This window comes from Rhincodon typus, chromosome 19 (assembly GCF_021869965.1).
Source record: "Rhincodon typus isolate 14 chromosome 19, sRhiTyp1.1, whole genome shotgun sequence".
Taxonomy (NCBI): Eukaryota; Metazoa; Chordata; class Chondrichthyes; order Orectolobiformes; family Rhincodontidae; genus Rhincodon; species Rhincodon typus.
Genome location: NC_063350.1, coordinates 11,418,085 through 11,443,549, shown reverse-complemented (window position 1 = coordinate 11,443,549; position 25,465 = coordinate 11,418,085). Strand labels below are relative to the sequence as shown.

At 39.8% G+C, this 25,465-nt stretch overlaps 1 protein-coding gene across 1 annotated transcript; it reads left to right on the top strand.

Annotated features, from left to right (window-relative positions):
- The first annotated feature begins 1,108 nt into the window (after positions 1-1,108).
- On the top strand, positions 1,109-18,926 carry rab5if (RAB5 interacting factor). The gene is given in 5 exon segments (XM_020519478.2): positions 1,109-1,170; positions 1,172-1,382; positions 11,330-11,433; positions 13,168-13,297; positions 15,543-18,926. Coding segments are annotated over 5 exon segments (549 nt in total). The 3' UTR covers positions 15,585-18,926.
- Positions 18,927-25,465: the final 6,539 nt, after the last annotated feature.

The window sequence follows — 25,465 nt, the reverse complement described above, 5'->3', positions numbered from 1 at the left end:
AGATGGGTTTTTGTAACAACAGTGGCAAATGCAATGTAATCCTGAAAGTTATTATGTGATACATTTTGGGAGAACTATAAAGGCAAGGAAGTACGCATAGTATGGTAGGTCCCTTGGAAGTACAGAGGATCAGAGGGACCTTGGTGTACACGTCCATAGATCCTTGAAGGCAACAGGACAGGGTATGTAATGTGGTTAAGACAGTACATAGGATACTTGCCTTTACTGGTCAAGGCATTTGAATACAAGAACAAGGAGGTTATGATGGAGCTGTATATTACATTAGTTAGATCACAGCTGGAGTACTGTGAGCAGTTCTGGTTGCAACATTAGAGAAAGGATATGAGAGTCAATGGACCTGAAATGTTAATTCTGATTCTCCCCACAATGTTGCCAGACCTGCTGAGCTTTTCCACCACCCGCAGTTCTTTCAGTTTTTTTTATAGGAAGGATATGATTCCACTAGAGAGGGCTGCAATAGAGAGTGGGTTGCCTGGACCGGAACAATTCAGTTAAGAAGAGAGACTAGATAGGATGGAGTTGTTTGCCTTAGAGCAAAGAAAGCTGAGGGGAAACCTGAATAAGGTGTGCAATGAGAAGCAAACACAGGGTAGATAGGGAGAAACTTTTCCCCTTAGTAGAGGGGTCAATAGCCAGTGGAGGGACAATTTTAAGGTAAGGAGCAAGACGCTTGTGGGTTCTGAAGAAGGGTCATTGGACCCAAAACATTAACTCTGCTTTCTCACCACAGCTGCTGTCTGTCCTGCTGAGTTTCTCCAGCAATTTCTGTTTTTGTTTCTGATTTCGAGCATCCTCAGTTCTTTGGGGAGTTTTTTGTTCTAGGTTTAGAGGGGATTTTATGAAAAGTCTTCAGGCCAAGGAAGTTGTAAGTATCTGTAACTGTGTAAATGGATGGTAGAAGTGGGAACCCTCAAGACATTTAAGAAGTACTTAGTTGAGCACTTGAAATGCCATAGCGTACAAGGAACCCATGTTCCGCCAAAAGAAAAAGTAAGGAACTATGCAAGTCCATCCAAATAGGGACTAAGCCGCTTTCACGTGACCGCTGCTTCCTCTCACCCCACCCAACACAATCGTCCGCGACAAAATGGCCGCTCCCGCTGGCGCGCCCGCCGAGCATGCCGGGATGCTGGAGGGCTCCACCGTCGCTGGCGCCCTCCAGTTTGTCGGCGTTTGTGGCAGAGCGCGGTTGGAGAGTTCGGCGCTGCCCCCGGGGCTGAACGGGTGACAGAAAGCGAAGAGCCGCCGGTGACAGGAGAATGAGCGGGGGCAAGACGTCCAGAGAACACTTGGTCAATGGCGGCGTGAAAGTGTCCGTCTGGAGTAAAGTGCTGAAGTGTAATGCGGCCTGGGAGGATAAGGTGAGAGCTGAGTGGGTGAAATGATCGAGCAGGGAGACGGATGGAGTGGCACCAGGCCCCAGGCAAGCCCCCACGTGAGTGTCTGCCTGACGCACTGTCAGAGCTCACTGAGGGGCAGTCACTGTGTAAAGCATTCCCGTGGAAAATCTCCACTCTCGGAAAATCTTCTGGGGCTACAGAGTTAACCCGTTTCCAAGCTTGGGCAGTATCTACCGAGGGAAGGGTGTGTTTGGGGTGGGGGAGAGAGAGAGAGCTGATTTACCCCCAGCCGCACAACACTAGTGTATCGTAGAGGTTTCTCACTTGTGAGACACCTCACAAGTTTGTGCATTGGCTCCAGTGCAAATTTTCTGACAGTGTATTGAGACCAATGTGCCAAACTTGACCAGAGATAACATGTTGGACTCTAACTTGGTGTCGTGTGACTTCTGACCTTGTCCACCCCAGTCCAACACCAGCACCTCTACATCAGCGATAACATTAGCAATCGTAGTGTAAGCTGAGCAGACCTGTCTGACAGCCATAAATCTTTTTGGTCGGTGAGAGTGATTGGAAGCGTAGGGCCTCATTTTTATAAAAATGTATGTGATTTTTTTTTTTGTTTAATTGCAAATGGCCAGTAATCAAAAATAGATAATTTGGGAGTACAGTGAAGTGGTGGAAATGTCACTGGATCACTGATATAAAACTACAGATCATTACTCTGGGGACATCAGTTCGATTCCCACCATGACAGATTGTGTTAAATTTGAATTCAGTAAAATCTGGAATAAAGAGCTAACTTAATGGATACCAATGTCAATTGTTGTAAAATCTCACCTGGTTATTCATGTCCTGGAGACCAGGAAATCTGCCATCGTTAGCAGTTTGGCCTGCACATGATTTCAGACCCTCAGCAATGTCATTGATTATTAACTGTTCCCTGAGTAATAAATGCGGGCCTAGTGACCAATGCTCATGTCCCATGAGCAAATATGAAAAAACATGCGCCATCTTAAACATTCACTTCCTTTACTAGTGATACATTGTGGCCACAGTGTATACCATCTGCAAAATGCACTACAAGTGACTGTCTTTGTGGAGTTACAACATTCTCCCCATGTCTACATGGGTTTCCTCCCACAGTCCAAAGATGTGCAGGTTAGGTAGATTGGCCATGCTAAATTGCCCATAGTGTCCAGGGATGTGTGGGCTAGGTGGATTAGCCATGGGAAATGCAGGGTTACAGGGAAAGGGTAGGGTCAGTGTAGGTGTGATGCTCTTCGGAGGGTTGGTGTAGACTCAATGGGTAGAATGGCTTGCTTCCACACTGTAGGGATTCTTTTTTTAAAAAAAAAAAAAAAAATCCTCACCAAGGCTCTTTAGGCAGCACTTTAAAGCCTGTGACATCTTCCACTTAAAAGGATAAAGGCAGCAGACATTAGAATTTGACCATTTCGAAGCCACATACCATCTGACTTGGAAATGTATCGCCATTTCTTCACGGTTGCTGGATCAAAACCCTGGAACTCCACCTTTAAAAACACTGATATATTGACACCACAGCGCTGTCCACATGTCACACAAAAATTAAAGAAGTAATATTGTAGTGTTGTGCCATCTGTCAAGTACAGTGCTATTTTGGTGAAATTGGAAATTATTTTTAAGAGAATCGTGTGAATATGGATGCTGTGTTTATTTTTCAGGGTGAGGTTGAATGTAGTGAAGGTATATCGGTCTAAAAAGCATGAAAGTTATATCTCAACTATACAGCTTGCATCAAGTAACTGGAGCAGTGTCTGTTTTCGGAGTTATTTCATCTGATTATGAGCACAGATGGTTTTAAGATTGCGTGACTTAATTTTACTTGGTGAAAGTTGCCATTTAGTGTTGTGAAAGATTTTATATGTCTATATTTATGTTCCTGTAAAGTAACAATGGTTATGCAAGATCAGTATACTTGCATTTTAGATTTTATTTTCTGATAGTCACAGTATAATAGTCGTGTAGCACAGAAACAGGCCCTTCAGTCCAACCAGTCTATGCCAACCATAATCCCAAACTAAACTAGTCCCACCTGCCTGCATTTGGCCCATATCTCTCCAAACATTTCTCATTCATGTATTTATATAAATGTCTTTTAAACAATTGTAACTGTGTCCACATCCATCACTTCCTTTGGAAGTTCATTCCACACATGGACCACTCTGTGTATTAAAAAAAGTTGCCCCTCATGTCTTTTTTTAAATCTTTCTCCTCTCGCCTTAAAAAAACCTCCTACTCAGAGGCATAAGGGGTGACCCTTATAGAAGTTTATAAAATCGTGAAGGGTATTGATGAGGTGAATGGCAGGTGTCTTTTCCCTAAGGCGAGGAATTTCAAGACTAGGGGGCATAGTTTAAAGGTGAGAGGAGAAAGATTTAAAAAAGACGTGAGGGACAATTTATTAACGAGTGGCTCGTGTGGAATGAACTTCCAGAGGAAGTGGTGGATGTAGGTACAGTTACAAGTATATGAATAGGGAGGGTTTGGAGGGATTTGGGCCAAGCGCAGGCAGGTGGGACTAGTTTGGGATTATTGTTGGCATGGACTGGTTAGGCCGAAGGGCCCATGTCTGTGCTGTATGACTCTATGATTCTCTAAATTTCCCACCCTACAGAAAAGACATCTGTACCCCTCATGATTTTATAAACCTCTATAAGGTCACCTCTCCACCTCCTAAGCTGCAGTGAAAAAGTCCCAGCTTACCCAGCATCTCCTAACGTTAACCCTCCATTCGTGGCAACATCCTGGTAAATCTCTTCTGAACCCTCCCCAGCTTAATCATATTCTTGCTATTAACAGGAATTGATTTCAATCAGTCATTGATTTCAATTATACTGAAGTGATAGATTTTAGTTGGAGACCCAGTTTGTTGACATAACCTACGTTCTATCTGACCCATAATAAGTTACAAGATACATAGATTTTTTTCAAATAATTTTAAGTCAATAGGATTTTATGAAATATGTATATGTTTTGTAAGAGAGTCTGAATTTGGGCATTTTTACAATTGAATATTGATAGATTCCCTGATTGTTATGTCAGTGTTTTTTCTGTCCATGTTGTGATTATGTTGTATCTGAGAGTCAGCAAAATTACAATATTCAGATTTTGTGGGCATCCATAATATTGGAGAAATTTCTGAAGGAGAGAATTAATCTCTACTTGGAGAACCAAGGTTTGACCAGGGATAATCAGTATGGCTTTGTCAGAGGGAAGTCATGCCTAACAAATTTGATGGCTAGCTCCTCAAAATTTTACATATGTAGTGCAGTTGACGTCATTTTTATGTATTTCAACAAAGATTTTGCCAAGATCTCTCATGGGAGACTGAGAATGAAGGCAAAAGCGCATGGGATCCAGGGTAACTTGGCAAGTTTGATCCAAAATTGCCTTAGTGGTAGGAGACATGATGGTGGTAGAAGACTTCTTGTGTGACTGGAGGTTAGTGTTCAGTGGTATACCACAGGTATCAGGGCTCAGTCCCTTTTATTGCTTTTGAAGAAAATGTGGAGAAAATGGATAAGTTTGTGGAGGACACAAAGGTTGACTGGATGTTTGACAGTGAAGAGGAAGGCCTTGGGAAGATAAAGGCGGCTTGGTCAGATGGGCAGGTCAGTAGCAGATGGAATTTAACCCTGAATCATGTGAAATGATGCACTTTGGAAGAAGGAATGTTGAATGAATGGCAGCACACTACAAAGCTCAGAAGAACAAAGGGATCTTGGAGTGCTTGTTCATATTGCTGAAGATGCAGAACAAGTTAATAGGTTAATTAAGAAGGCATACAAATGCTTGCCTTTATCAGATGTGGCATAGGTTATAAGAGCAGGGAGGTCATGTTGGAGCAGTACAGAACTTTGGTTAGGCCACAGCTGGAGTACTGTGTGCAGTGCTAGTCATGGCACTATGGGAAGGATGTGATTGCACTGGAGGGTATCAGAGGAGATTCACCAGCATGTTGTTTGAGATGGAGCAGTTTAACAGTGAAGGGAAACTGGATAAGCTCAGGTTGTTTTCTCAGCAGAGAAGGCTGAGAGAGGGCCTGATTGCAGTCATAGAGCATAGAAACAGGCCATTTGACCCACCATGTTTATGCTGACCAAGACACAGCAAGCTACACTAATCCCATTTAATAGAGTCATTATAGACGTCTGTAATTAAGGGCATTGGAAAAGTGGATAGAAAGCAGCTGTTCCCCTTATTTGAAAGATCAATAAAATGGCATAATTTTAAGGTAAAAGGCAAGTGGTTTAACAAGGATTTTAGAAAAACATCTTGTACTCAGAGTCATGGGAATCTGCAATGCACTGCCTGGGAGGATAATTGAGTCAGGAAACTTCACAACCTTTTAAAAAAATATTTGGACGAGCTCTTGAAATGTTATAACGTGCAAGGCTAGAGACCAAAGGCTAGAAAATGGGATGAGCATAAATTTAGAGTGGTTTTTATCTGTGCAGATTCGATGGGCTAAAGGGCCTCTTCTGAACTGTATGATTGGTTACAGAAAAAAAAAAGTCCTCAATCTGGATCCGGAAATTCACTTTGCCCTCTGGCTAACCTCTGTTTTGCTAGTAGCTACAGTTTACCTATATTTACCTATTTAAAGCAATGTTCCTAAAGACTGTTTGACAACAAAATGGCACAATCCTGCTTCAAACCAAAGACATTATTATAGTACCGGCATTTAGTTGCTGGCCCAAATGAGCTTCCAAAGGTCAAAACAACAGTAAAGCACCACTGACTGTAGGATCTATTTACCTTGGTTTCCTGACAGAATAGTTTTACTGAACTATTGTCTTTTTTTCTAAATTATGGCACCACTCTTTAGGAGTGATGTCGACGCTTTTCAGAGAGTGCAGAATACTTTACATAGGTAATTTATCCATGGTACCATTTTATTAACGTGGATGGATTGAGAAGCTTTGTTGTTCTTAGAGCAGTGAAGATTATGAAGAGATTAAAACCTTTGACGAGGCTGTGCATAGTAGACTAGTTACTAAAGTTAGATGACATGAGATTCAGAGATAGCTTGCCAATTGGATACAAAATTGGCTTGATGGTAGGAGGCAGAGCAGTGGTGGAGCGTTGTTTTTTGGACTGGAGGGCTGCGACCAGCGGTGTTCCGCAGGGGATCAGTACTGGGTCCACTGTTGGGTGTCATTTATGTAAACAGTTTGGATGAGAGCGTAGAAAGTATGGTTAGTAAGATTGCGAATGACACCAAATTAGTGGCATAGTGGACAGTGAAGAAAGTTATCTAAGATCTTGATCAATCGGGGTCAATGGGCCAAGGTGTGGCAGATGGAGTTTAATTTGGATAAACGTAAGGTGTTGCATTTTGGTAAGACAGACAAGAGCAGGGCTTATACAGTTAATGGTAAGGCCCTGGGGAGTGTTGTTGAACAGAGACTTAAGGTTTCAGATGCATAGTTCTTTGAAAGTCATGTCACAGACAGGGTGGTGAAGAAGGCATTAGGCACGGTTGCCTTCATTGCTCAGACCATTGAGTATAGGAGTTGGGACATCATGTTGCGGTTGTACAGGACATTGGGGCCACTTTTAGAGTACTGTATGCAGTTCTGGTCACCCTACAATAGGAAGGATATTATTAAATTGGAGAGGGTGCAAAAAAAATTTAACATGGAGCTTACTAGACTGGAGAGTTTGAGTTATAAGGGGAGGCTGGATAGACTGGGACTTCTTGCAGGAGTGTAGGAGTTGAGGGGTGACCTTTGTACACGTTTATAAAATCATGAGGGCATAGATAAGTTGAATATCAAAGGCCTCTTCCCTAAAGTAGGAGTGTTCAAAATTAGAGGGCGTAGCTTTAAGGTCAGAGAAGAAAGATTTAAAAGGGACCTGAGGGGCAACGTATCACACAGAAGGTGATTTTTATGTGAAATGAACTGCCAGAGTAAGTGATAGATGCAAGTACAGTTAAAACATTTAAAAAATCATTTGGACAGGTAAATGAATAGGAAAGGTTTAGGCCGATATGGACCGAACAAAGGCAAATGGGATTAGTTTAGTTTGGGACACTTGGGCATGGACGAGTTGGACCAAAGGGTCTGTTTGCATATGTATGACTCTCTAAATGTTCAGTTTTATAGTAGATAAGGAGAAGCTGTTTTCCATTTCAGATGATTAGTAATAGAACCAGAAAGTATGATTTTATTTTTAATGCAGTATTGCATGCAAAATTTGTCCTCTTCTATTGTCTGTAATCAGTGTATTTGAATATATGGTTTTTGCATTTTCTTTGCAGCAGAGTAATTGCCCTATTTTCAAATAATTCCAGCAGCAAGTTTTTGTAAGTTTAAAACTGAAGTTGTTTATTCTCACAGACCTGACCTGGATATTTAAAACGTGGTATCTCTTGTGCGCACTCTCTCATACAAAGATTAGATACACAAAAAGGTAAAGCAATGTTATCAAAATTTTTGATTGTCTCAGCCTCTTTTGTGGAAGACTTGTATCTTTTCAGATAAATTTGCACTTTAGTTGAAGTGAAGGTCTTGTAAAGCAAAGAATTCTTAATAAGCCATGAGGCTCTTTAGAGTCACTGTTGTCTGCAGTACAGAAAAAGACCCTTTTAGCCTATCACTTCCATAATGGTTGAATTTCCAGGGGGTTGGTTCTCATGAGAACTCAAGTGTTGGAATTGGTTGCAGGGGAGTCCTTCTCCTACTTTAAATATGTTGTTTATTACCTTGGCTGTTGACTTGCAGATTGTTCAGTAGTTTCTGATGGAACTCTGTCTCTGCAGCGTGGTTATTACTGTTACTTTTTAAGCATCTCTCAAAATGCTGACCACTTCACCTGACTTGTAAAATTTCATGATCCTTTTTCCAGCAGGAAATGAGTTGATTACAAATTCTGTACTGCCATTTGATATCCTGAGATGCAGCCAACCTAATTTAGCTGAGGGCAACCATCATAATTCAATGAAAGATCAATGCAATTGATTCACAGTCATGTAACGTACAATGAGTTTTGCTGTTTCTTTTTCCCTTGGTGAAACAGAATGATGGGAATGCTATCGTTCTTTTGTTGATGGTTTATCCTTAAAGGATTGTGTGAATTCCTTGGATGGCTGTGGATGTCCAAATTTAATTAGGTATTTGCTTGAGACTTAGGACTATCTAGAGTTCAAAATGCCAAAAGTTCCATGGCTTGCAGCAGCCATTTTAATTGTGTACTGTGTTCAAGTTTTTAACATTATTGAATGAAAATTCTTTATTTACGGAATGTAAGAGCAACAAGTTATGGTTATCTGTACCGAGCTATCTGAAAGGGCAGTGAGAGCAGTCTCATTAGTAGCTTTCAAAAGAGAGTTTGATAAATACAGAGGAGAAATACATTTTGTAGAATTATAGGGAAACAGTCAGGGAATGAAGGTAATTGCATAGCTGTTTCAGAGTGCTATCAGAGGTGCCCATTGGTCCCTTCTGTCATCACTCTGTTTCGAAGTAAGTTGCCATAGTCTTACCAGGTGATGGGGCTGCTCTCTCTTTAGATAGAGATGACTTCACACCTCAGGTGAGGGGGAAGAGGTTGAGAAGCATGTCCTTCATGATAACCTCAGCTGGTGCAGGAATTGATGCTATTGGCATCACTCTGCATCATAAGCTGACCATCCAACCAATTGAACTAACTGACCCTCCTTTCTAAGTAGAGTTAGCGAAGTATCAGATTACCAACTAAGCATGGCCCAGGTCCAATTTTCAACTTCTGGCAGCTGTGCCTTCAAATGTCTTGCAGTCAGTGCTAGAATTCCCTCCCTAAAGCTCAGCACCCTGTCTTCACTTTTAAGATGTTCCTTTAAGTCCAGTCTCCTTATTTATATTAGGAATTGTTCCTTGTCCTGATATCGCTTTGTGATTTGGTCTCAAGTTTTGGCTGACTACACACCAGTGAAGTGCCTTGTGACATTTTACTGTGTAAGAGGTATGATTTAAGTGCAATTTGCTATTGGCAAGAGCACTGGAAATTTCAGTATTGTTTAAAAGGATAAAAATAAGGCTGAGCAGAAGCTATCCAATAATGGTTAAAGAACATTACATGGGGTGGCACTAAGAATTTTGCCTTTTCGATCCTAATACTCGTCAACTTTAATGGCAACGGAGCTTTCAAGTTTAAAGAAAATAACTTTTTTTTGAAATTGTTTCAGACCTTGGAAGTAAAAGAAACAGGTAAATAAGCACATTGGTTTATTTTTAAGCTTGAATTCACTGCCACTACAACTACACAGAAAGCATTCACTGCCTACTAACAATGTCATTGCAATGAGAGGCCTTCATCAGTAAGTAGGAGCAATAAAATGAGGGTTTTTGAGTGTTTTAGATTAATTCAAATCCTGGGATTGCAATCGTTAACTTACAGCACTAGCCTACCATATATCAAACTCGTCACTGCCCCCCTCCTGCTCACCTCTCTGCTGCCTCACTGCTCACTATTTTCAGGAGGGAGGCAGTGAAGAGTCAGGAGCAGCGTGACCAGGGAGGTAATGAGGCAGGCACAGAGTGAAGGGTGAAGAAGGCAGCTGAGCAAGGCACATACTGTGTGGAGCAGCTGCCTCCCTAGAGGAGTGGGAGACCATCAAGTGGATACCAATTCATGTGTTGGATTGGACAGGGTTAACACCACAGCCAGATCAACTTTGAAATCTGACCTACTTTTCGGACTGTACTAATCGTGGATTCAGCATTATTATGTAGGTTTAAAACGTACCTTTTTGGTTGTGCTGTTTGTCATTTTGTCTAATGTCTCCTTATGTGACTCTGTTTTACTTTGTTCTATAAAGTCCCTGGACCATTTTATTGTGTCAAAGATGCAATTTGAACTCAGGTTGTCCTTTATATTATAAAGAAAAGTGATCCCACTTGATCCTTTTCAGTGAAACACAAAAGCTAATATTTTGTGTAACATGCAGCTGTGGTCACCTGAATTTAAGTTTTAAGTTAAAAATAATCTGGTAAAATTTGTGAAAAGAGCAGGAGAGCAATACTTCTAGGGCAGGACTTTGTCGTCTCAGCAGTTCCGGGTAAACTGCACTTTGTGTAATGCGTAAAGAGCAATGTGGACATGTTACAGTTTGAAATTGGAAGGTAACTTTTACAATTTGTTGGTCTTGAAAGAGAAGTACATAAATAGGAATGAGATTAAGCCACTTGCTCCCTTGAGCGTACTTTGTTATTTAACAAGATTGCGAACGATTGGCCTCTGCTTTTCCTTCCCATACTGAAAAACTACATCAACCTCCATCTTGAACATATTAAATGACTGAACGTCTGCAGCTCTGCAGAATTGAATATCATATCTTCACAACCTTTTCTTCACTCATATTTCCCCTTACCTTTAGTCCTAAATGACAGTCCCCTTTAATCTAAAATTAATCATGACTCGTTGCTCCAGCATCTCTAGGGCTTTGAAGGAGTCCCCTGATGCCTTCGAACCCATAAGGGCCAATGTTCACTGTGAATTAAAATTAAGTGACAGATACGTTGTGGCATGCAATTGTTATATATCATGCATTTTTATATATCATGATATGTTTCTGCCATCATAAACATAGCACTGCACTTGACACGTGTTTGGATATTATTGGAAAGGTAAATTGTGACACTACTACTTAAAAAGCTGGTGCTTCCATTTGTGAAATAGGACCATATGCATAAACTGAAGAGATGTTTGCACTCCATTAGTGCACTTGCACCTCCAATCAGTTTTTTTTATATTCAGATAAAATTCCATTACTATATCACTTATGGTTTGTCAATTTCTATCAAAATAGTCTTGAATTGAAGTGTACGGAATTGTTAGGTGATAAATGTTAATCTTTTTACAAGTTGCTTTCTTTACAAAAACGGTAGACTACAAATTGTGTGCCAAAGCTAATTGAATGTTTCTCCTCCTCCTTACAGGATGAGTTTCTAGATGTGATCTATTGGTTTCGACAATTAATTGCAATTTTTTTAGGAGTCATCTGGGGAGTTGTTCCACTTAAAGGATTCTTGGGAATAGCAATGTAAGTTCATGTAATGTTCCTTTTTTATTAATGAAATGGGAGTAAAATGTTTACTGTTGAAGGCATATTTATATTATGAAGTTACAATTCATCTCCATCCTTAATAAATTACTTTGCATTGTGCGGTTTAATGAAAAAAGATCTACTTCCTACTCCACCATCCTTTTTATTAAAAAAAGCTCTTTTTTTTTGTCTGCCATATGACACCTGCTAACCCATTGGAAAGTAAGCAGATGATTAGCTGTAATGCTGTACTAATTAAAACTTTAAGGAATAGGTTAGAGATAACAAGGTGTAGAGCTGGATGAGCACACCAGGCCAAGCAGCATCAGAGGAGCAGGAAAGCTGACGTTTCGGGTCTAGACCCTTTTTCAGAAATCTAGACCCTTCTGAAGAAACGTCAGTTTCCTGCTCCTCTGATGCTGCTTGGCCTGCTGTGTTCATCTAGCTCTACACCTTGTTATTGCAGATTCTCCAGCATCTGCAGTTTCTACTATCTCTGAAACAGGAATAGGTTGTTCAGCCCCACAGGCCCGTCTTTAATATCATGGCTGATCCGACACTCCTCATCCACTTTTCAGTCCTTTTCCCTTTAACCCTTGATCCCTGAGTGATCAAGAATCTATCTATCTATGTCGGCCTTGGATATACACAAGGACTCTGCCCCCACAGCTCTCTGTTACAAAGAGTTCCAAAAACACTTAGCCCTCTGAGAGAAGAAATCCCTCCTCATCTAGGTCTTAAATTGGCCCTTTTATTCTGCGACTATGCCCTCTGGTCCTAGACCGTCCCGTGAGGGGAAACATCCTCACAGCATTTACCCTGTCAAGCCCCTTAAGAATCCTGTACATTTCAATGAGATCACCTCTCATTCTTGTACAAGTTACCAGCCTGAAAAAGAGCCCTTATTCTCAACTTTGCTGTTTTCTGCCCGTGAGCCTATTCTCTATCCATGCCACTATACTGTCTCAAACACCACAGGCTCTTATGACTTAACTTTTTGTGAGGTACCTTATCAAATGCCTTCTTGAAGTCCAAATGCAACATATCTACAGGTTCACCTCTATGCAGTCTGGTTGAGACTTCCTTGAAAAATCCCCAAATTAGTCAGACACTGATTCTCTTCCATGAAGCCATGCTGACTCTGCTTGCTTATATTATGACTCTTGAAATCGGCTGCTATTACTTTCTTAATAATTTATCCCAGCATTTTTCCAATAATAGATGTTAGACTAACTGGTTAAGAAGGGTCTAGGCCCGAAACGTCAGCCTTCCTGCTCCTCTGATGCTGCTTGGCCTGCTGTGCTCATCCAGCTCTACACCTTGTTATCTCAGATTCTCCAGCATCTGCAGTTCCTACTATCTCTGGTCTACAGTTAGCCCCTTTTTGCTTCCTTCCCTTTCCTTGAATCTCCAGCATCCATAGTTCTTTGCTCTGTTCTAGGAAGAAGAGAGATTGTCCAGGCTGCAGTCTAGTAATAACCACGGAAAATGGGTGGGGCTGGGCACGATTGCATATGGCAGCAATGTCCACCACGATCGATCTGTCTAATCCACACTCCACATTCGCTAAAGGATAGGGTTCCTGACAGATATGGAACTGTATTCCATTTTGGGGTGGGGGTTCGTGGTGATAGAGGTGCAAGAGTGAATGACATAAATGCTTATTTGTTTTCAGTTCTCATGTTGGACAGGCATTTTTATAAATGCTCTTTTTGTGTTTTCTGCTTCTAGATTTTGTCTCATCAATGCTGGACTTTTGTACCTCTACTTTAGCAGCTTCCAGCAAGTAGACGAGGAGGAGTATGGCGGAACCTGGGAGTTAACAAAAGAGGGATTCATGACATCTTTTGCATTGTTTTTGGTAACTGGTTATTTCCACACTTGGAATGTAGGGAAATTCTGCCAATTAGTAATTTTTGCACTATGAAATATTACAGATTTCAATACTTCAGTTAAATCCTCACCCTTTTTAGAATGACACACAAGCTCAATAAACTTGTCTTGCTGATGAATTTGTTTTGTATAAATGCCATTCTGTGACTGGTATGAATTGTGTGGTTCCTTATTTCTATGATGCGCCTAAAGGAAATACATTTGGATATGTTCTGATTCTCCAAGTCTCATTTATTTCACAAGTCATTTGATTTTTATTTTCTCATCAGCCTGTTCAGAGATGTTGTTACACGCCTGTTCAGAGATGTTGTTACACACCTGACAGCACCAGGGACCAGGGTTCAATTCCACCCTTGGGTGACTGGAGTGTGCACGTTTTCCCTGTGTCTGTGTGGGTTTCCTCCAGGTGCTCTGGTTTCCTCCCACAGTCCAAAGATGTGCAGGTTAGGTGGATTGTTAAATTGCCCATAATGTCCAGGGATGTGTAGGTTGGGTGGATTAGCTATGGGAAGTACAGGGATAGGGAAGGGGTTGAGCCTGGGTGGGATGCTCTTCAAAGAGTCAGTGTGGACTTGTTGGGCCGAATGGCCTGTTTCCACACTGTAGTGATTCTATGACCTCTGGAGCACGTGGGGCATAAACACGAGTCTCCTGGCTCAGAGGGAGGGTGACTGCCAGTGCACCACAAGAATCTGGATATATTTGTTTTAGATTATTAGTACTAGAACCAGAAAGTATTAAAGTAGATATTATTTGGGAAATTACTATGGCGCATACAATTGACAACCTTAAGGTTATTGAAAGGCTTTAAGTAGATGAACCATTGCTGCATTTAGTGTAAAGGTAAATTAGATTTGAAAAGAATTTCGAAGCAGGCAGGAGAAATAGCAATAAATATGTTGCATATTAATGGCAGTCAGTGCCAAAACAACTGAACGATGATAAAATGAATATGTTTTCTTTCAGACTTCGAGATGAATTAGCCATTTCTGAGTGTGATGTTAAGTTAGCTGTTTTCGTACTTGTGTCCAAAAACAAAAAACGGGTTATAACATTACCTAATAGTCTATTGCTCTCATTCTATGCATATAGAGCAGGTTGTCATAGAATGCAACGATCAGTTTAACTTCTTTAAAAACTGAGTTATTTTAAACAGTTGAAGGGAGTTAGATTTGCAATCTCACCAGGTGTAGGAGCTGTAGATCTCCTTTTGGCTAACTTAGAATGGCTAGGAAAAGCTTGGAAGCAGAACCTGTAAGGAGGATGAGGAATTGTAGTTGATTTATGAGGTAGTTGCTGGGGGCAAGTGTTGCTTGGAATAACAAGGATGGTGTATAAAAATGTGGATCAGTCAAAGTGAAAATAGCAATTACCTTGAAGCATTTCTTTTTAAAAATATGGCTTCCATATTGAGATTGTCAAAGATATCACATACAAGTAAAAAAAAAAATTGGCACAAGGTGTAGCATTTGATTAGAAACATATAAATGTACTTTGCCTGATTCTTCTGTTTGTGGTGTCTCTCCTTGCCCTGAATCAGAATATTATGGGTTCAAAACCTGTTCCAAACTCTGGAGCACAATATTTAGTTCTGAATGTGCTGAACGGAAAACAGTGCGTATGTGCTGGAAAGTGCACTAATTGGGAGCAAATCCATTTAATTTTCATACACTCCAGAGTGAAATAGCCTGATAAAACTTCCCCTCTGGGCTGATGGATGACAAATTGGTGCCTGGATTGTGCGTGTTGGAATACAAGTCAACTCCTTTTAGGAGCTGAGAGGAGGGGAAACCTAAGTGCAGGCTAAATTGGTTAAAACATTTTTAAATTAAGTTCTATTATTGTCTTTATATAATACCCAAATGGTGACCTGAATAATTTGTGCTGTGCGGATTATTTTAGTTTGTCTAGCTTTTTTGTCATAGTTTTTTTTTAAATTTAACCTATTTTTCTAATCAACCTGTTCAGAGATGTTGTTACCCACCTCTGGAGCAGGTGGGACTTGAGCCCAGGCCTCCTGGTCCAGAGCTAGGGATTCTATCTCTGCGCCACAAGTGGGTCCCTTTTTATTAAAAAAAAATTTACCACTGGCCAAAGTGGGGTTTGAACACATGTTCCCACAGATCCTATGCTATTATTCCAGTGACAGTGCCAAAAGAAAGTGACTGCTTTCAGAGTAGCTTGTTAACTCTTTCATCTTTTTTCCCTTCCAGGTGGTTTGGATAATTTTTTACACTGCAGTTCACTTTGATTAAAGACTGAAAATAGCTGCCTGTCCCTGTCAAGTTTAAATTACAAAAGAGAAATTAAAACACTTCAACTGTGTTTACATTATGAAAACTGGCAATAGTTCAAATGTTTTGTGCCATCAAATCACGGGACCTGTGATGAAACCTTGGGATATCTTGCAGGAAGCAGTATTCCCACAGAGGCTGTTTTAATATCTGCAATAATGTATGGAACATCCCAGGAATCTTACAAGATGTGGATCTCTATATTAAGACTGTTTCAAGAGCTCCAGAAGCATTGAAGTCTGATGACAGCCATGTCAAAGTGCAGCTTCCCTGTGTCATACCCTGTAATGTCGGTACTCTTGTTAGTATCTGTTTTAATTTAACAAATGTAAATTACTTGTAGAATTGGAGAAGAAACATTAATTTTTGACTTGTACATCTTTCAGAGTTTGTATTTCAGTCTTTATAATGGAAAATGATTGCACCTTGGGTGGCATTAAAATTACAAGAGTGTTTTGTACCTGTTTTAAAGATCCAAGTGTTCAGCCAGCATTTCAAAATTACACTCATCCAGTAAGGGCCTATTTCGAATTTCCCATCCTGACACCTATTCTTGTCTTCCTCCTTTGTTTTTGTTTTGATACAAAGATGTTGTCTGGTTACATGGATAGCTACCAAATACTCGATTTTTGGGGTACAGTGTTTTGAAAGCTTTACCTGTCTAGTAAATATCAGAACATTGACTATCAGTAGAAGACCTTCTTGTCTGTCCAGGCTAGTCCATGTATTTGTTTAATACCTTGTACATCATGAGATATTCATGCACCATCCAATTGTTTTTTTAAACTGAGACTTTCCAGGAGAGACAATAAAAACATTTTAAAACCTGGGTCAATGTTTGAGGAGAAAATCTTGATATTTCCTCTCAACTCTTACCAGATTGAAACTAGTCCAGAAAATCACTGACTTCTGTTAATTCCTTCCATTGCTTCCTTTTTTGTAAGAGGTAACCTTAGCCACAAGTAGGAGCAGGTGCAACTCTTGCTTGAAGAAATTTGATGAATTAGTATCTACTACTGGAGGCAGCAGCACGTTACAGAGCTCCAGTATTCTGTGACAAAAGAGCCACTAAGGCCTCATCTTATCCATCTTAAAATTATGACCATTGGTCCTCACCAGTCTCTAGAATTGGAACAAATTGCCAACTTTCGAGCCACTTAGTCCTTGAATCATCCTGATCAAATTGCCCTTGTGTCTGCTCTTCTCAAAAGTGGTGACCCAGCTCTCTTCTCTTGATAAATTCTATTTTAATACTTAGAATGAGGTGCAAAACTATATAAATGAGGCACGGTAGTGGGAGAAGTCAATATGCAACATGAGTGACCTGCTAGATTGTATTAGTGCTGAAGGAGTGCAGTCGGTACTGCATGTGGAATTTGAGGTGATCTCAATTATTAAAATATTCTTCAAATAAGATCACAGGTATATGGCTCAATGTTCAAATGTTGCTTTGCACCCTGATGTTATAGTTAATATTTTCATTGCTGTGACCCACTTTCTTACAAAATCCCAGTCTCCAGATTTTTCTCTAGTGTTTCATAGTATGCAGTCTGTTTCAAGCTGATGGACTCTGAATTTTCAACAAAACTCCTCTTTATTTCTTCTGTTCAGTTTGCTCATCACTAACTGTGTACCAAGGTTCAAATGATCCGAAGATTTTTTTTAAAGTTTGATAAGAAGGATGTGCCTGGGAGCCTTTAGATAGCTGTCAGTAGTGAATTCAGCAGCAACTTTGAGCTGCCTTTGAAAAGATGAAGAACAGAAACAGTTAGTTTGGGCATTAGAAGAGCAAAGGGCTATGGTTTGTGCTTTGTCCATATTTGCTGTGAATCTCTGCTGTGGTAGCACTGCTGGATGCAGTGAGCAAGAGCTCAATGCTTCTCCATGGATTTGAGTTTAAACAGACTACATCTTTCTTACTCATCCCACTCAACTGGAGTTAGAACCACGGCTATGATAGTCATTTGACTTGTATGTGTTGGGTATGTTTCAATGATTTGTATGCAGGAAGTCCCTGTTAAGGGAGTAGAGGAGAGCCACATTCCTCAAAGCGATCATAACTTCTTGGGGGAAAAAAAAACCGACAGATTTGCAGATGCTGAGGAAGGGTCACCACACCCGAAACATTAACTCTGATTTCTCTTTACAGATGCTGGCAAACCTGCTGAGGTTTTCCAGCAAATTCTGTTTTTTATTGTTGATCATAGCTTCTGGTTCTGTGATGGAACCATACTGATTGCTGCTGTAGAGGCCTTGCAAAAATAAGGGAGTAAATATTCCATTCAATTTAAAGATGGTCTTGCACATTGTATCCTGTCTTGAGCATGGACATAGTTTAAATATTAAAATAAAAGTACAATTTACTTTGATTATATAATTTTATTCTGAAAAATCCTCCTGAGTGCATTTTACAGTTGTCACAGTTTGACTTACTGCCTTGAAACTAATGAATATCAAAGTATGGAAAGTTGTGATGCAAAGATGTAATCTGAATGCAATGGTTGTCTGATCCTTTATATGTTAATATGATTTCATACTGTGCACTCTATGGCCTTGTCTCTATGAAGTGCCAGCTTCTTTTAGGTGGTGTCACTCTTAACTGAGTTAAAGGTTGTGGGTACACATAGCAGCATTGAAGGTAACTATCTGGTCCAGGCTTAACATAAAGACAATACAGGCAGAATGCTGCATTGTTGAAGGTGCCACCCCATCCCTCAGAAGTTATGAAACCAAAGTTTGACTGCCTGTTCTAGTTGATGTAAAAGATCCAATATCACAGTTTGCTGAAGAACAGGGAGTTCTAGTGCCCTGACCAACGTTACTACCTCAGTCAACAGCACCACAACAAATTTACTAGATTTTTGAAATCTTATTTGCTGTTTCCAGCACTTTGTCCAAATTGGTTTCTGCAGATGCCTGTGTAACATTGTCTACATCAGACAGGAAACTAACTGGATGTGAGGAAATTTTGGACATCTTAAGGGAACTCTCTCTTCTTTTCCTTGTATCCCTCTCCTACAGGTTTGTTCCCCATTGTCAGAATTCTAAGGAAACATTGAATAATCAGATCTAAATGTTATTGTATTTATCACACACCAAAGCAGTTAGTCCTAACAACCCAAATAAAGGGGAATGTTGCTTGAGATAAGAATAGTTTTGATGGAATAGAAGGAGCAGAAGAGAAGTTCTTTATTTTATCAGAATGACAAGTCATTGCACTGGTAATATTGATTTAGGATGAAAGTTTGAATTGTATAAGTGCAGATTGACCATTAAAACCATTTCTGATGAGTGTTAATGCCATTTTAAGAGTTCTTTTTACTTTGTTTAATTCAAATGTTTTCTTGTGAAAACAAGAATATATCTGTTCAGCAAAATCTTATCGTAAGGTGGAACAGGCTTGACAGGTTGAGTGGCCTAGTCTTGCTCCTAATTCATTTGTTTCCATGTGCTCCTAGGTTTCATTGCCAAGTAATACTGACCTTTGACTATACCTACAGCACAGAGGCTGATGAACTTCAACCATGTTCTCCTTTTAAACACTGAAGGGAAAATGTATTGTGTTTTATTCTTGGTTACAGGCATGAATTAGTCTTTTCACGAGATCACCTGAAAAGTACAGTCTTAAATTTATACTGTGTTTGACTTGATGTTTTCATCTCAGTGCATATATTAGCACTACCAGTTTAAATTGAGCATGTTTCTTCTAAAATGTCTTGAGTGCATACATTTAAGCATTTGTTTATAAACAATGGTGTTCTAAATTAGTTGTACTAGGATAGTCATTTGTACTGCAGCAAACCATCATCATGCTTTGTTCTGAAAAATAGTGGTAAAGCAACTGGAGTAGTAATCCAGAGGCCAGAGTTGATGCTCAGGGGACGTGGGTTCAAAGCCCACCACTGTAACTGGTGAAATTAGAATTCAGATACTAAATTTGCAGTGTAAAGATACAATCAATTGTTGTAAAATCTGTTTCACCGATGCTCTTTAAGCAAGGAAATCTGCTGCCTTTTACCTGGTTCAGCCTGCATGTGACTCCAGGCCAGTAACAATTTGGCTGACTTTTCAGTGACCTCTGAGAAGGCCATAGCAATTCACTTAATTCAATGGAAATGTGGGATGAACAACAAGTGTTGGCCATGCTAGGAGTACCTGCATTCCATGGAAGAATTATATAAAAGTCTACTCTTCATGTGAGCTAAAATTGCATTAGAGTTAAGTAATCTATCTATCTTCGATTATTTTCTTACCAAACTTGACACATTGAAGCTGTTGAGGTAATGTATTTTACCACCAGTTGTATCTAGACTTTAAAATCGTGTAGAATATTACAGCACAGAGGAAGTCATTTATTCAGCTATGTCTGCCAGATTTTTGAAAGAACTATCAATGATTCCCATATTCTTGCTGCTTGGTCAAGACCCTACAAATTTTCCTTTTCACATATATACCTAATGTCATTTGAACGTAACTATTGAATTTGTTTCTACCTTTTCAACTGCTGCTATAATCGTAAAAGGAGATCTTGCTTTCCCCTTGCATCATCTTGCCAGTTACTTTATTTTACTGGTAATAATCATCTTGCTAGTGGAAACATTCTCCCCAATTTTCCAAACCCCTAGTACACTGAAACAAACAAAATAGGAGCAGAAGTTGGCTATTTGACTCATCGAGTCCACTGCCATTCAACATGATCATGGCTGACCTTCTAGCTCGATGCTATACTCCTGCTCTCTTCTCTTACCCGTTGGCATCTTTAGGTTCTAGAAATCTATTTCTTAAGTATATGCAGTGACCTTCCCTTCATAGCCTTCTGTAATAGAGTATTCCAAAGATTCACTGCCTTCCTGAATGAAGAAATTTCTCATCTCAGTCCAAAATGGCCTACTGCCAGGTAGAGGATCCCCAATTATCCCTTTGTTCTGTGATAGAAACATCATTCCTGCTGTTCCAGCCCTGTCAATTTTACACATAAGAATAAGAGGGGATCTAATTGATATGTGTCAACCCAATCTCTCCTCGTATTACAAACCTAACATCCCAGGAATCTGTCTGGTGACCCTTCTCTGCACTCTCTATGGCAATTATATCTTAGTTAAGGAGACACAAACTGTAGAGAATATTTTAGATGTAGCCACAGAATCTCTAGAGTTACAGTAAGACTTCCTTGCTCTTGTACTCAAACTGTCTTGCAATGAGGGCTAACACACTATTTTACCTCCCTAACTGTTTACTGCACCTACAGGCTTGTTTTCAATGATCAATATACATTAACAAGCTATTGCCATTTAAGTTATATTCTGCCATTTTTTTTTCCCATGGAGTAAACAACTTCACATTTGTTCAAGTTATATTATATCAGGCATGCATTTGCCCTTTCGCTTAACTTGTCTAATTTCACTGAAAACCCTAAAGGTCCTCCTCACCACTCTGATACCCCACCTAATTTTGTACCAACAAACTTGGAAATATTACATTTGATTACTTCATCCAAATTGTTGGTATATACTGTGAATTTCTGGGACCCAAGCACTGATCCCTGTGGTATCCCACATGTTACCACCTTACACTCCACAAATGACATTTATTCCTACTCTCTGTTTCCTGTATGCTAACGAGTTCCCCATCCATCCAGTATGTTACCACTAATCCAATGTGCTTGGACTTTGTGGGACTTTATCAATAGGTTTGACAAACATGATTTTTTTCTTGTATAAATCCATATTGACTTTGTGTAACTGTTTTGTGTAGTGCTATCTTTGACATATTAACTAACTAACTGGATGGAAAAGTATAACACAGGATCTACTTAATCATAGAATCCCTACAGTGTGGAAACAGGCCCTTCGGCCCAACAAGTCCACAGTCAGAGCATCCCACCCAGACTCATTCCCCTTATAACCCACCTAATCTACACCTCCCTGAACACTACGGGCAATTTAGTATGGCCAATCCACCTAACCTGCACATAACATAACTAATACATTTTCAGTTTAAAGCTATATGTGCTGCCAAAGTCCGAGGAAATGAATGCTGAAGCAAAGGAGATTTTAGGAGGCATATCTGAAAACTTGGTTAAAGGTTTTAAGAAGGCCTTTGAAGTGAGGAAAATTTAGGGAAGTGAGACAAATGAGAAACAAAGTATTCATTCCTTCAATACCAACCATCTATTTACTTGCAAATCTTGCTGATGAGTTGTCAGGCCATCCCATTTGAAGGCTATTATTTAATATGCTGCTATAACTCCTTAAAGTCTAGCTTTTATTCAAATTCCCTTAACTAAAGCCACCAAATTCCTCAAATTGGAAAATAATAGAATTCATGGTACCGTGTCTAAAGAACAGCAATTCATGGCAAGCTGAAGATGAACCATAAGTTGCAAATTGTTGGACAAATTGCACTGCTTTACCATTAGCCTTGAATAAACCACCAGTGTCAAGACATTGCACCAATAAGATAAAATAGTTTTGTCACACATTTTGGGCCATAATCTCATGTTGGAAGGATCCTGTTAATGATTTAATTTATGATCCTGACAGGACTAGAAAACATACAACCAAAAATAATCAAGAAATCTAGTGGAATGCTGGCCTTTGTGTCTGGAGGACTGGAGTATAAGGATGCAGAAGTTATGCTTCAGTTACACAAAAGCCTGAATGGAACCCATCTGGACTACTGTGAGCAGATCTGAGCACCACGTCTTAGGGAGGATACATTGGCCTTGGAGGGAGTACAATGTAGGTTTACAAGAATGATACTTTGACTTTAAGGGCTAAATTTTTGGGAGAGATTACAAATTAAGCTGTTTTTCTCCAGAATTCAGAAGGTTATGGGGTGATCTGATTAAAGTCTTCAAGATATGAACAAAAAAAAGACAGTAGATAAAGTTAAACCATTTCTACTGGTTGGAGATTCTAGAACTAGGGCGCATAACCTAAAACTTAGGGCCAGACTGTTCAGGAGAGACATTTAGGAAGCACTTCTATGTACAAAGGGTAGTAGATGTTTGGAACTTTTTTTTTCTACAAAAGGAACTGCTTGCTGGATCAGTTTTTAATTTAAATGTGAGATTTTTTGTTGAGTTGAATTAAATTTGCTCTGAACATGAAATGACAAAAAAAAATCCAATTCTGGAGGTCAGAGTGCTCTAATCACAATAAACAAATGTTTATTAGTGATGTGAAATCTAACACTGTACAAGTTAGATATGTTACACAGTTGCTTCTGCTCAGTTCTTTTAACCTCTTTGTTGACAGTATTAACAAATGGAGTTCCTCAACCAGTAAAGCAGCAGCAAAGAATTTTTGTTTTTCTCTAGTGAGGACTGATTGTTGTATCTACTAACTCTCCCTTGCTTTAATGGAGATTAGAGAATAGAAAACATACTTTATTGCTTCTTGGTATTGATAAAATCTCAAAGATACATACCTAAGTAATCACTGCCTTTTTTTTCCCCCATAGTTGGAAGGTGAACTCATTACGTGCCATCATCAAAATACTGGCACTCATTTGTGGGACATGGGCTGTGTTGTCTAGGCCAGTAGTTATTGTCCATTCCTAGTTGCCTGTGAGAAGGCAAGTTGTCTCTTGAACTGCTGCAACCCACGAAGCTGTTGGGGAAGGAATGTCAGGTTTTTGATTCAGCAACAAGGTCCAAGGAATAGTGATATATTTCCAAGTCGAGATGATGAATGGTTTGGAGGGCAACTTGCAAAGAGTAGTGGTATTCCTGTGTATCTGCCGCCCTTCTAAATGTTAACGGTCATGGATTTGGATTTGGAAGGTGCAATCTAAAGAACCTTGGTGAATTTCTGCACTGTACAGATAGTACACACTCCTGCTACTGTGCATCAGCAATGGATTGAGTGAATATTTGAAGATGTAGTGTCAATCAAATGGGCTACTTTTCATAGAATCTCTGCAGTGGACCACCCCAACCTAGTCCTGTAACATTGCATTTACCATGACTAATCCACCTAGCCTACACATCTTTAGACTGTGGGAGGAAACCCATGCAGACATGGGTAGAATGTGCAAACTCTAGGTTGTCATTGAACCCAGGACCCTGGCAGTGTGCTGTCCTGGATGGTGTCAAGCTCCTTGAGTGTTTATTGGAGTTGCTCTCATCCAGGCAGGGGTGGGGGAAACATTTCATCACACTCCTGATGTATCTTGTTGATAATGGTTAGGCTTTGGGGAAGTCAGGTGGTGAGTTATTCACTGCAGGATTCCTAACTTCTGACCTGTTCTTGTAGCCATTGTATTTAATAGGGCTAGTCCAGTTTATGGTCAATGGTAAGCACATTCCCACCACCATGATGTTGTTAGTGGGGGAATTCAACACTGGTAATGCCACTAAATGGTTACATTCTCATGTTTTGAGTCATTGGCTGGCACCTGTGACAAATGTTTCTTGCCAATTATCAGCCCAAGCCTCAACATCGTCCAGGACTTGCTGCATTTGCACATGGACTAGTTCAATACATGAGCAGTCAAGACTACTGGTTCTGAATATTGTCTGGTCATCACCAAACATTCTACTTCTGACCTTATGGAGGCAAGGTCATTGATAAAGCAGCTGAAGATGGTTCAGCCTAGGTTGCCATCCTGAAAAACTTTGCAGAGATTTCATAAAGGTGAGATGCCAACTAGTACAAAATAAATTATACTTAGTTATCATAAATCTTTCTCTAGTGACAAGGAGCCTTGTCTATAATTGTCAGAGTAATGAATGGAATTGATGACCCCTCTATAGTCACAGTGATCATTGACCAACATTGAATCCTTGAGTACTGGCACAGTTGGCACTCAAAATTGTAGACCTGTCATAAACAAGGTTCCAAACATTTTAATTCCTTTTTATTCATTCACAGGATGAAGGCCTCACAGGCTAGGCAATGTTCATTGCCCATCGGGTTGTTGAGAGTCAACCATGTTGCTGTGGGTTTGGAGTCACATATAAGCCAGACCAGGTAAGGATGGCAGTTTCCTTCCCTAAAGGACATGAGTGAACCAGATGGTTTTTCCAACAATTGACAATGGATTCACAGTCATTAGACTCTAAATTAGAGATATTTATTGAATTCAAAATTCCACCATTTGCCATGGTGGGTTTCAAACCAGGCTCCCCGGAACGTTATCTGGGTCACTTGATTAACAGTCCAGCAATAATACCACTCGGCCATCACCTCCCCATTGATGAATTTAAAATTGTGTATCAAAACAAGCCAAGCTATCCCATCATAGCTAGGTTCAGTAATGGTGACCGTAAATCTTGTAAATGGTAAGAATCCAAACTGTCATTAAAAACCCATCTGGTTCACTATTGTCCTCAGGGAAAGGAAGCTGCTGTCCTTACACCTTTTGGCCTTGTGATGGCTCTAGATTCATTAGCATATGGTGGACTCTTGAATAGCTTCTGAAATGGTCAAATAAACCGTCGCAGTTAAGGTTTATTACCCATCCCCAATGGCCATATTGCATGAATTAATTTAATAAAACAAAGTTAGTAAACCTGTTTTCGTGCAAAATGAGTAATTACTTCATAAAAGTCAAACATTTGTTTTAAGTTTGTTTAATTCCTACATTATGATTATCTAAATAGAAAATTGTGTTTGGCACAGGATGGGTGTGTGTGTGAGATTATAATAGTGTGATTGTACTAATGAAAGACATTCCTACAATAGTTATATGCTGATATTAATTGATAAGTAAATAATCTTATTTCCCCAACATGAAAGCTGCTACTCTTACTCAGTACCATATGGTCAGCAATTTCTTTTCTTTGCTACAATCTGTAGTCAAACTACACCTCCGAAATCCACCAAGATCGGCTTGGC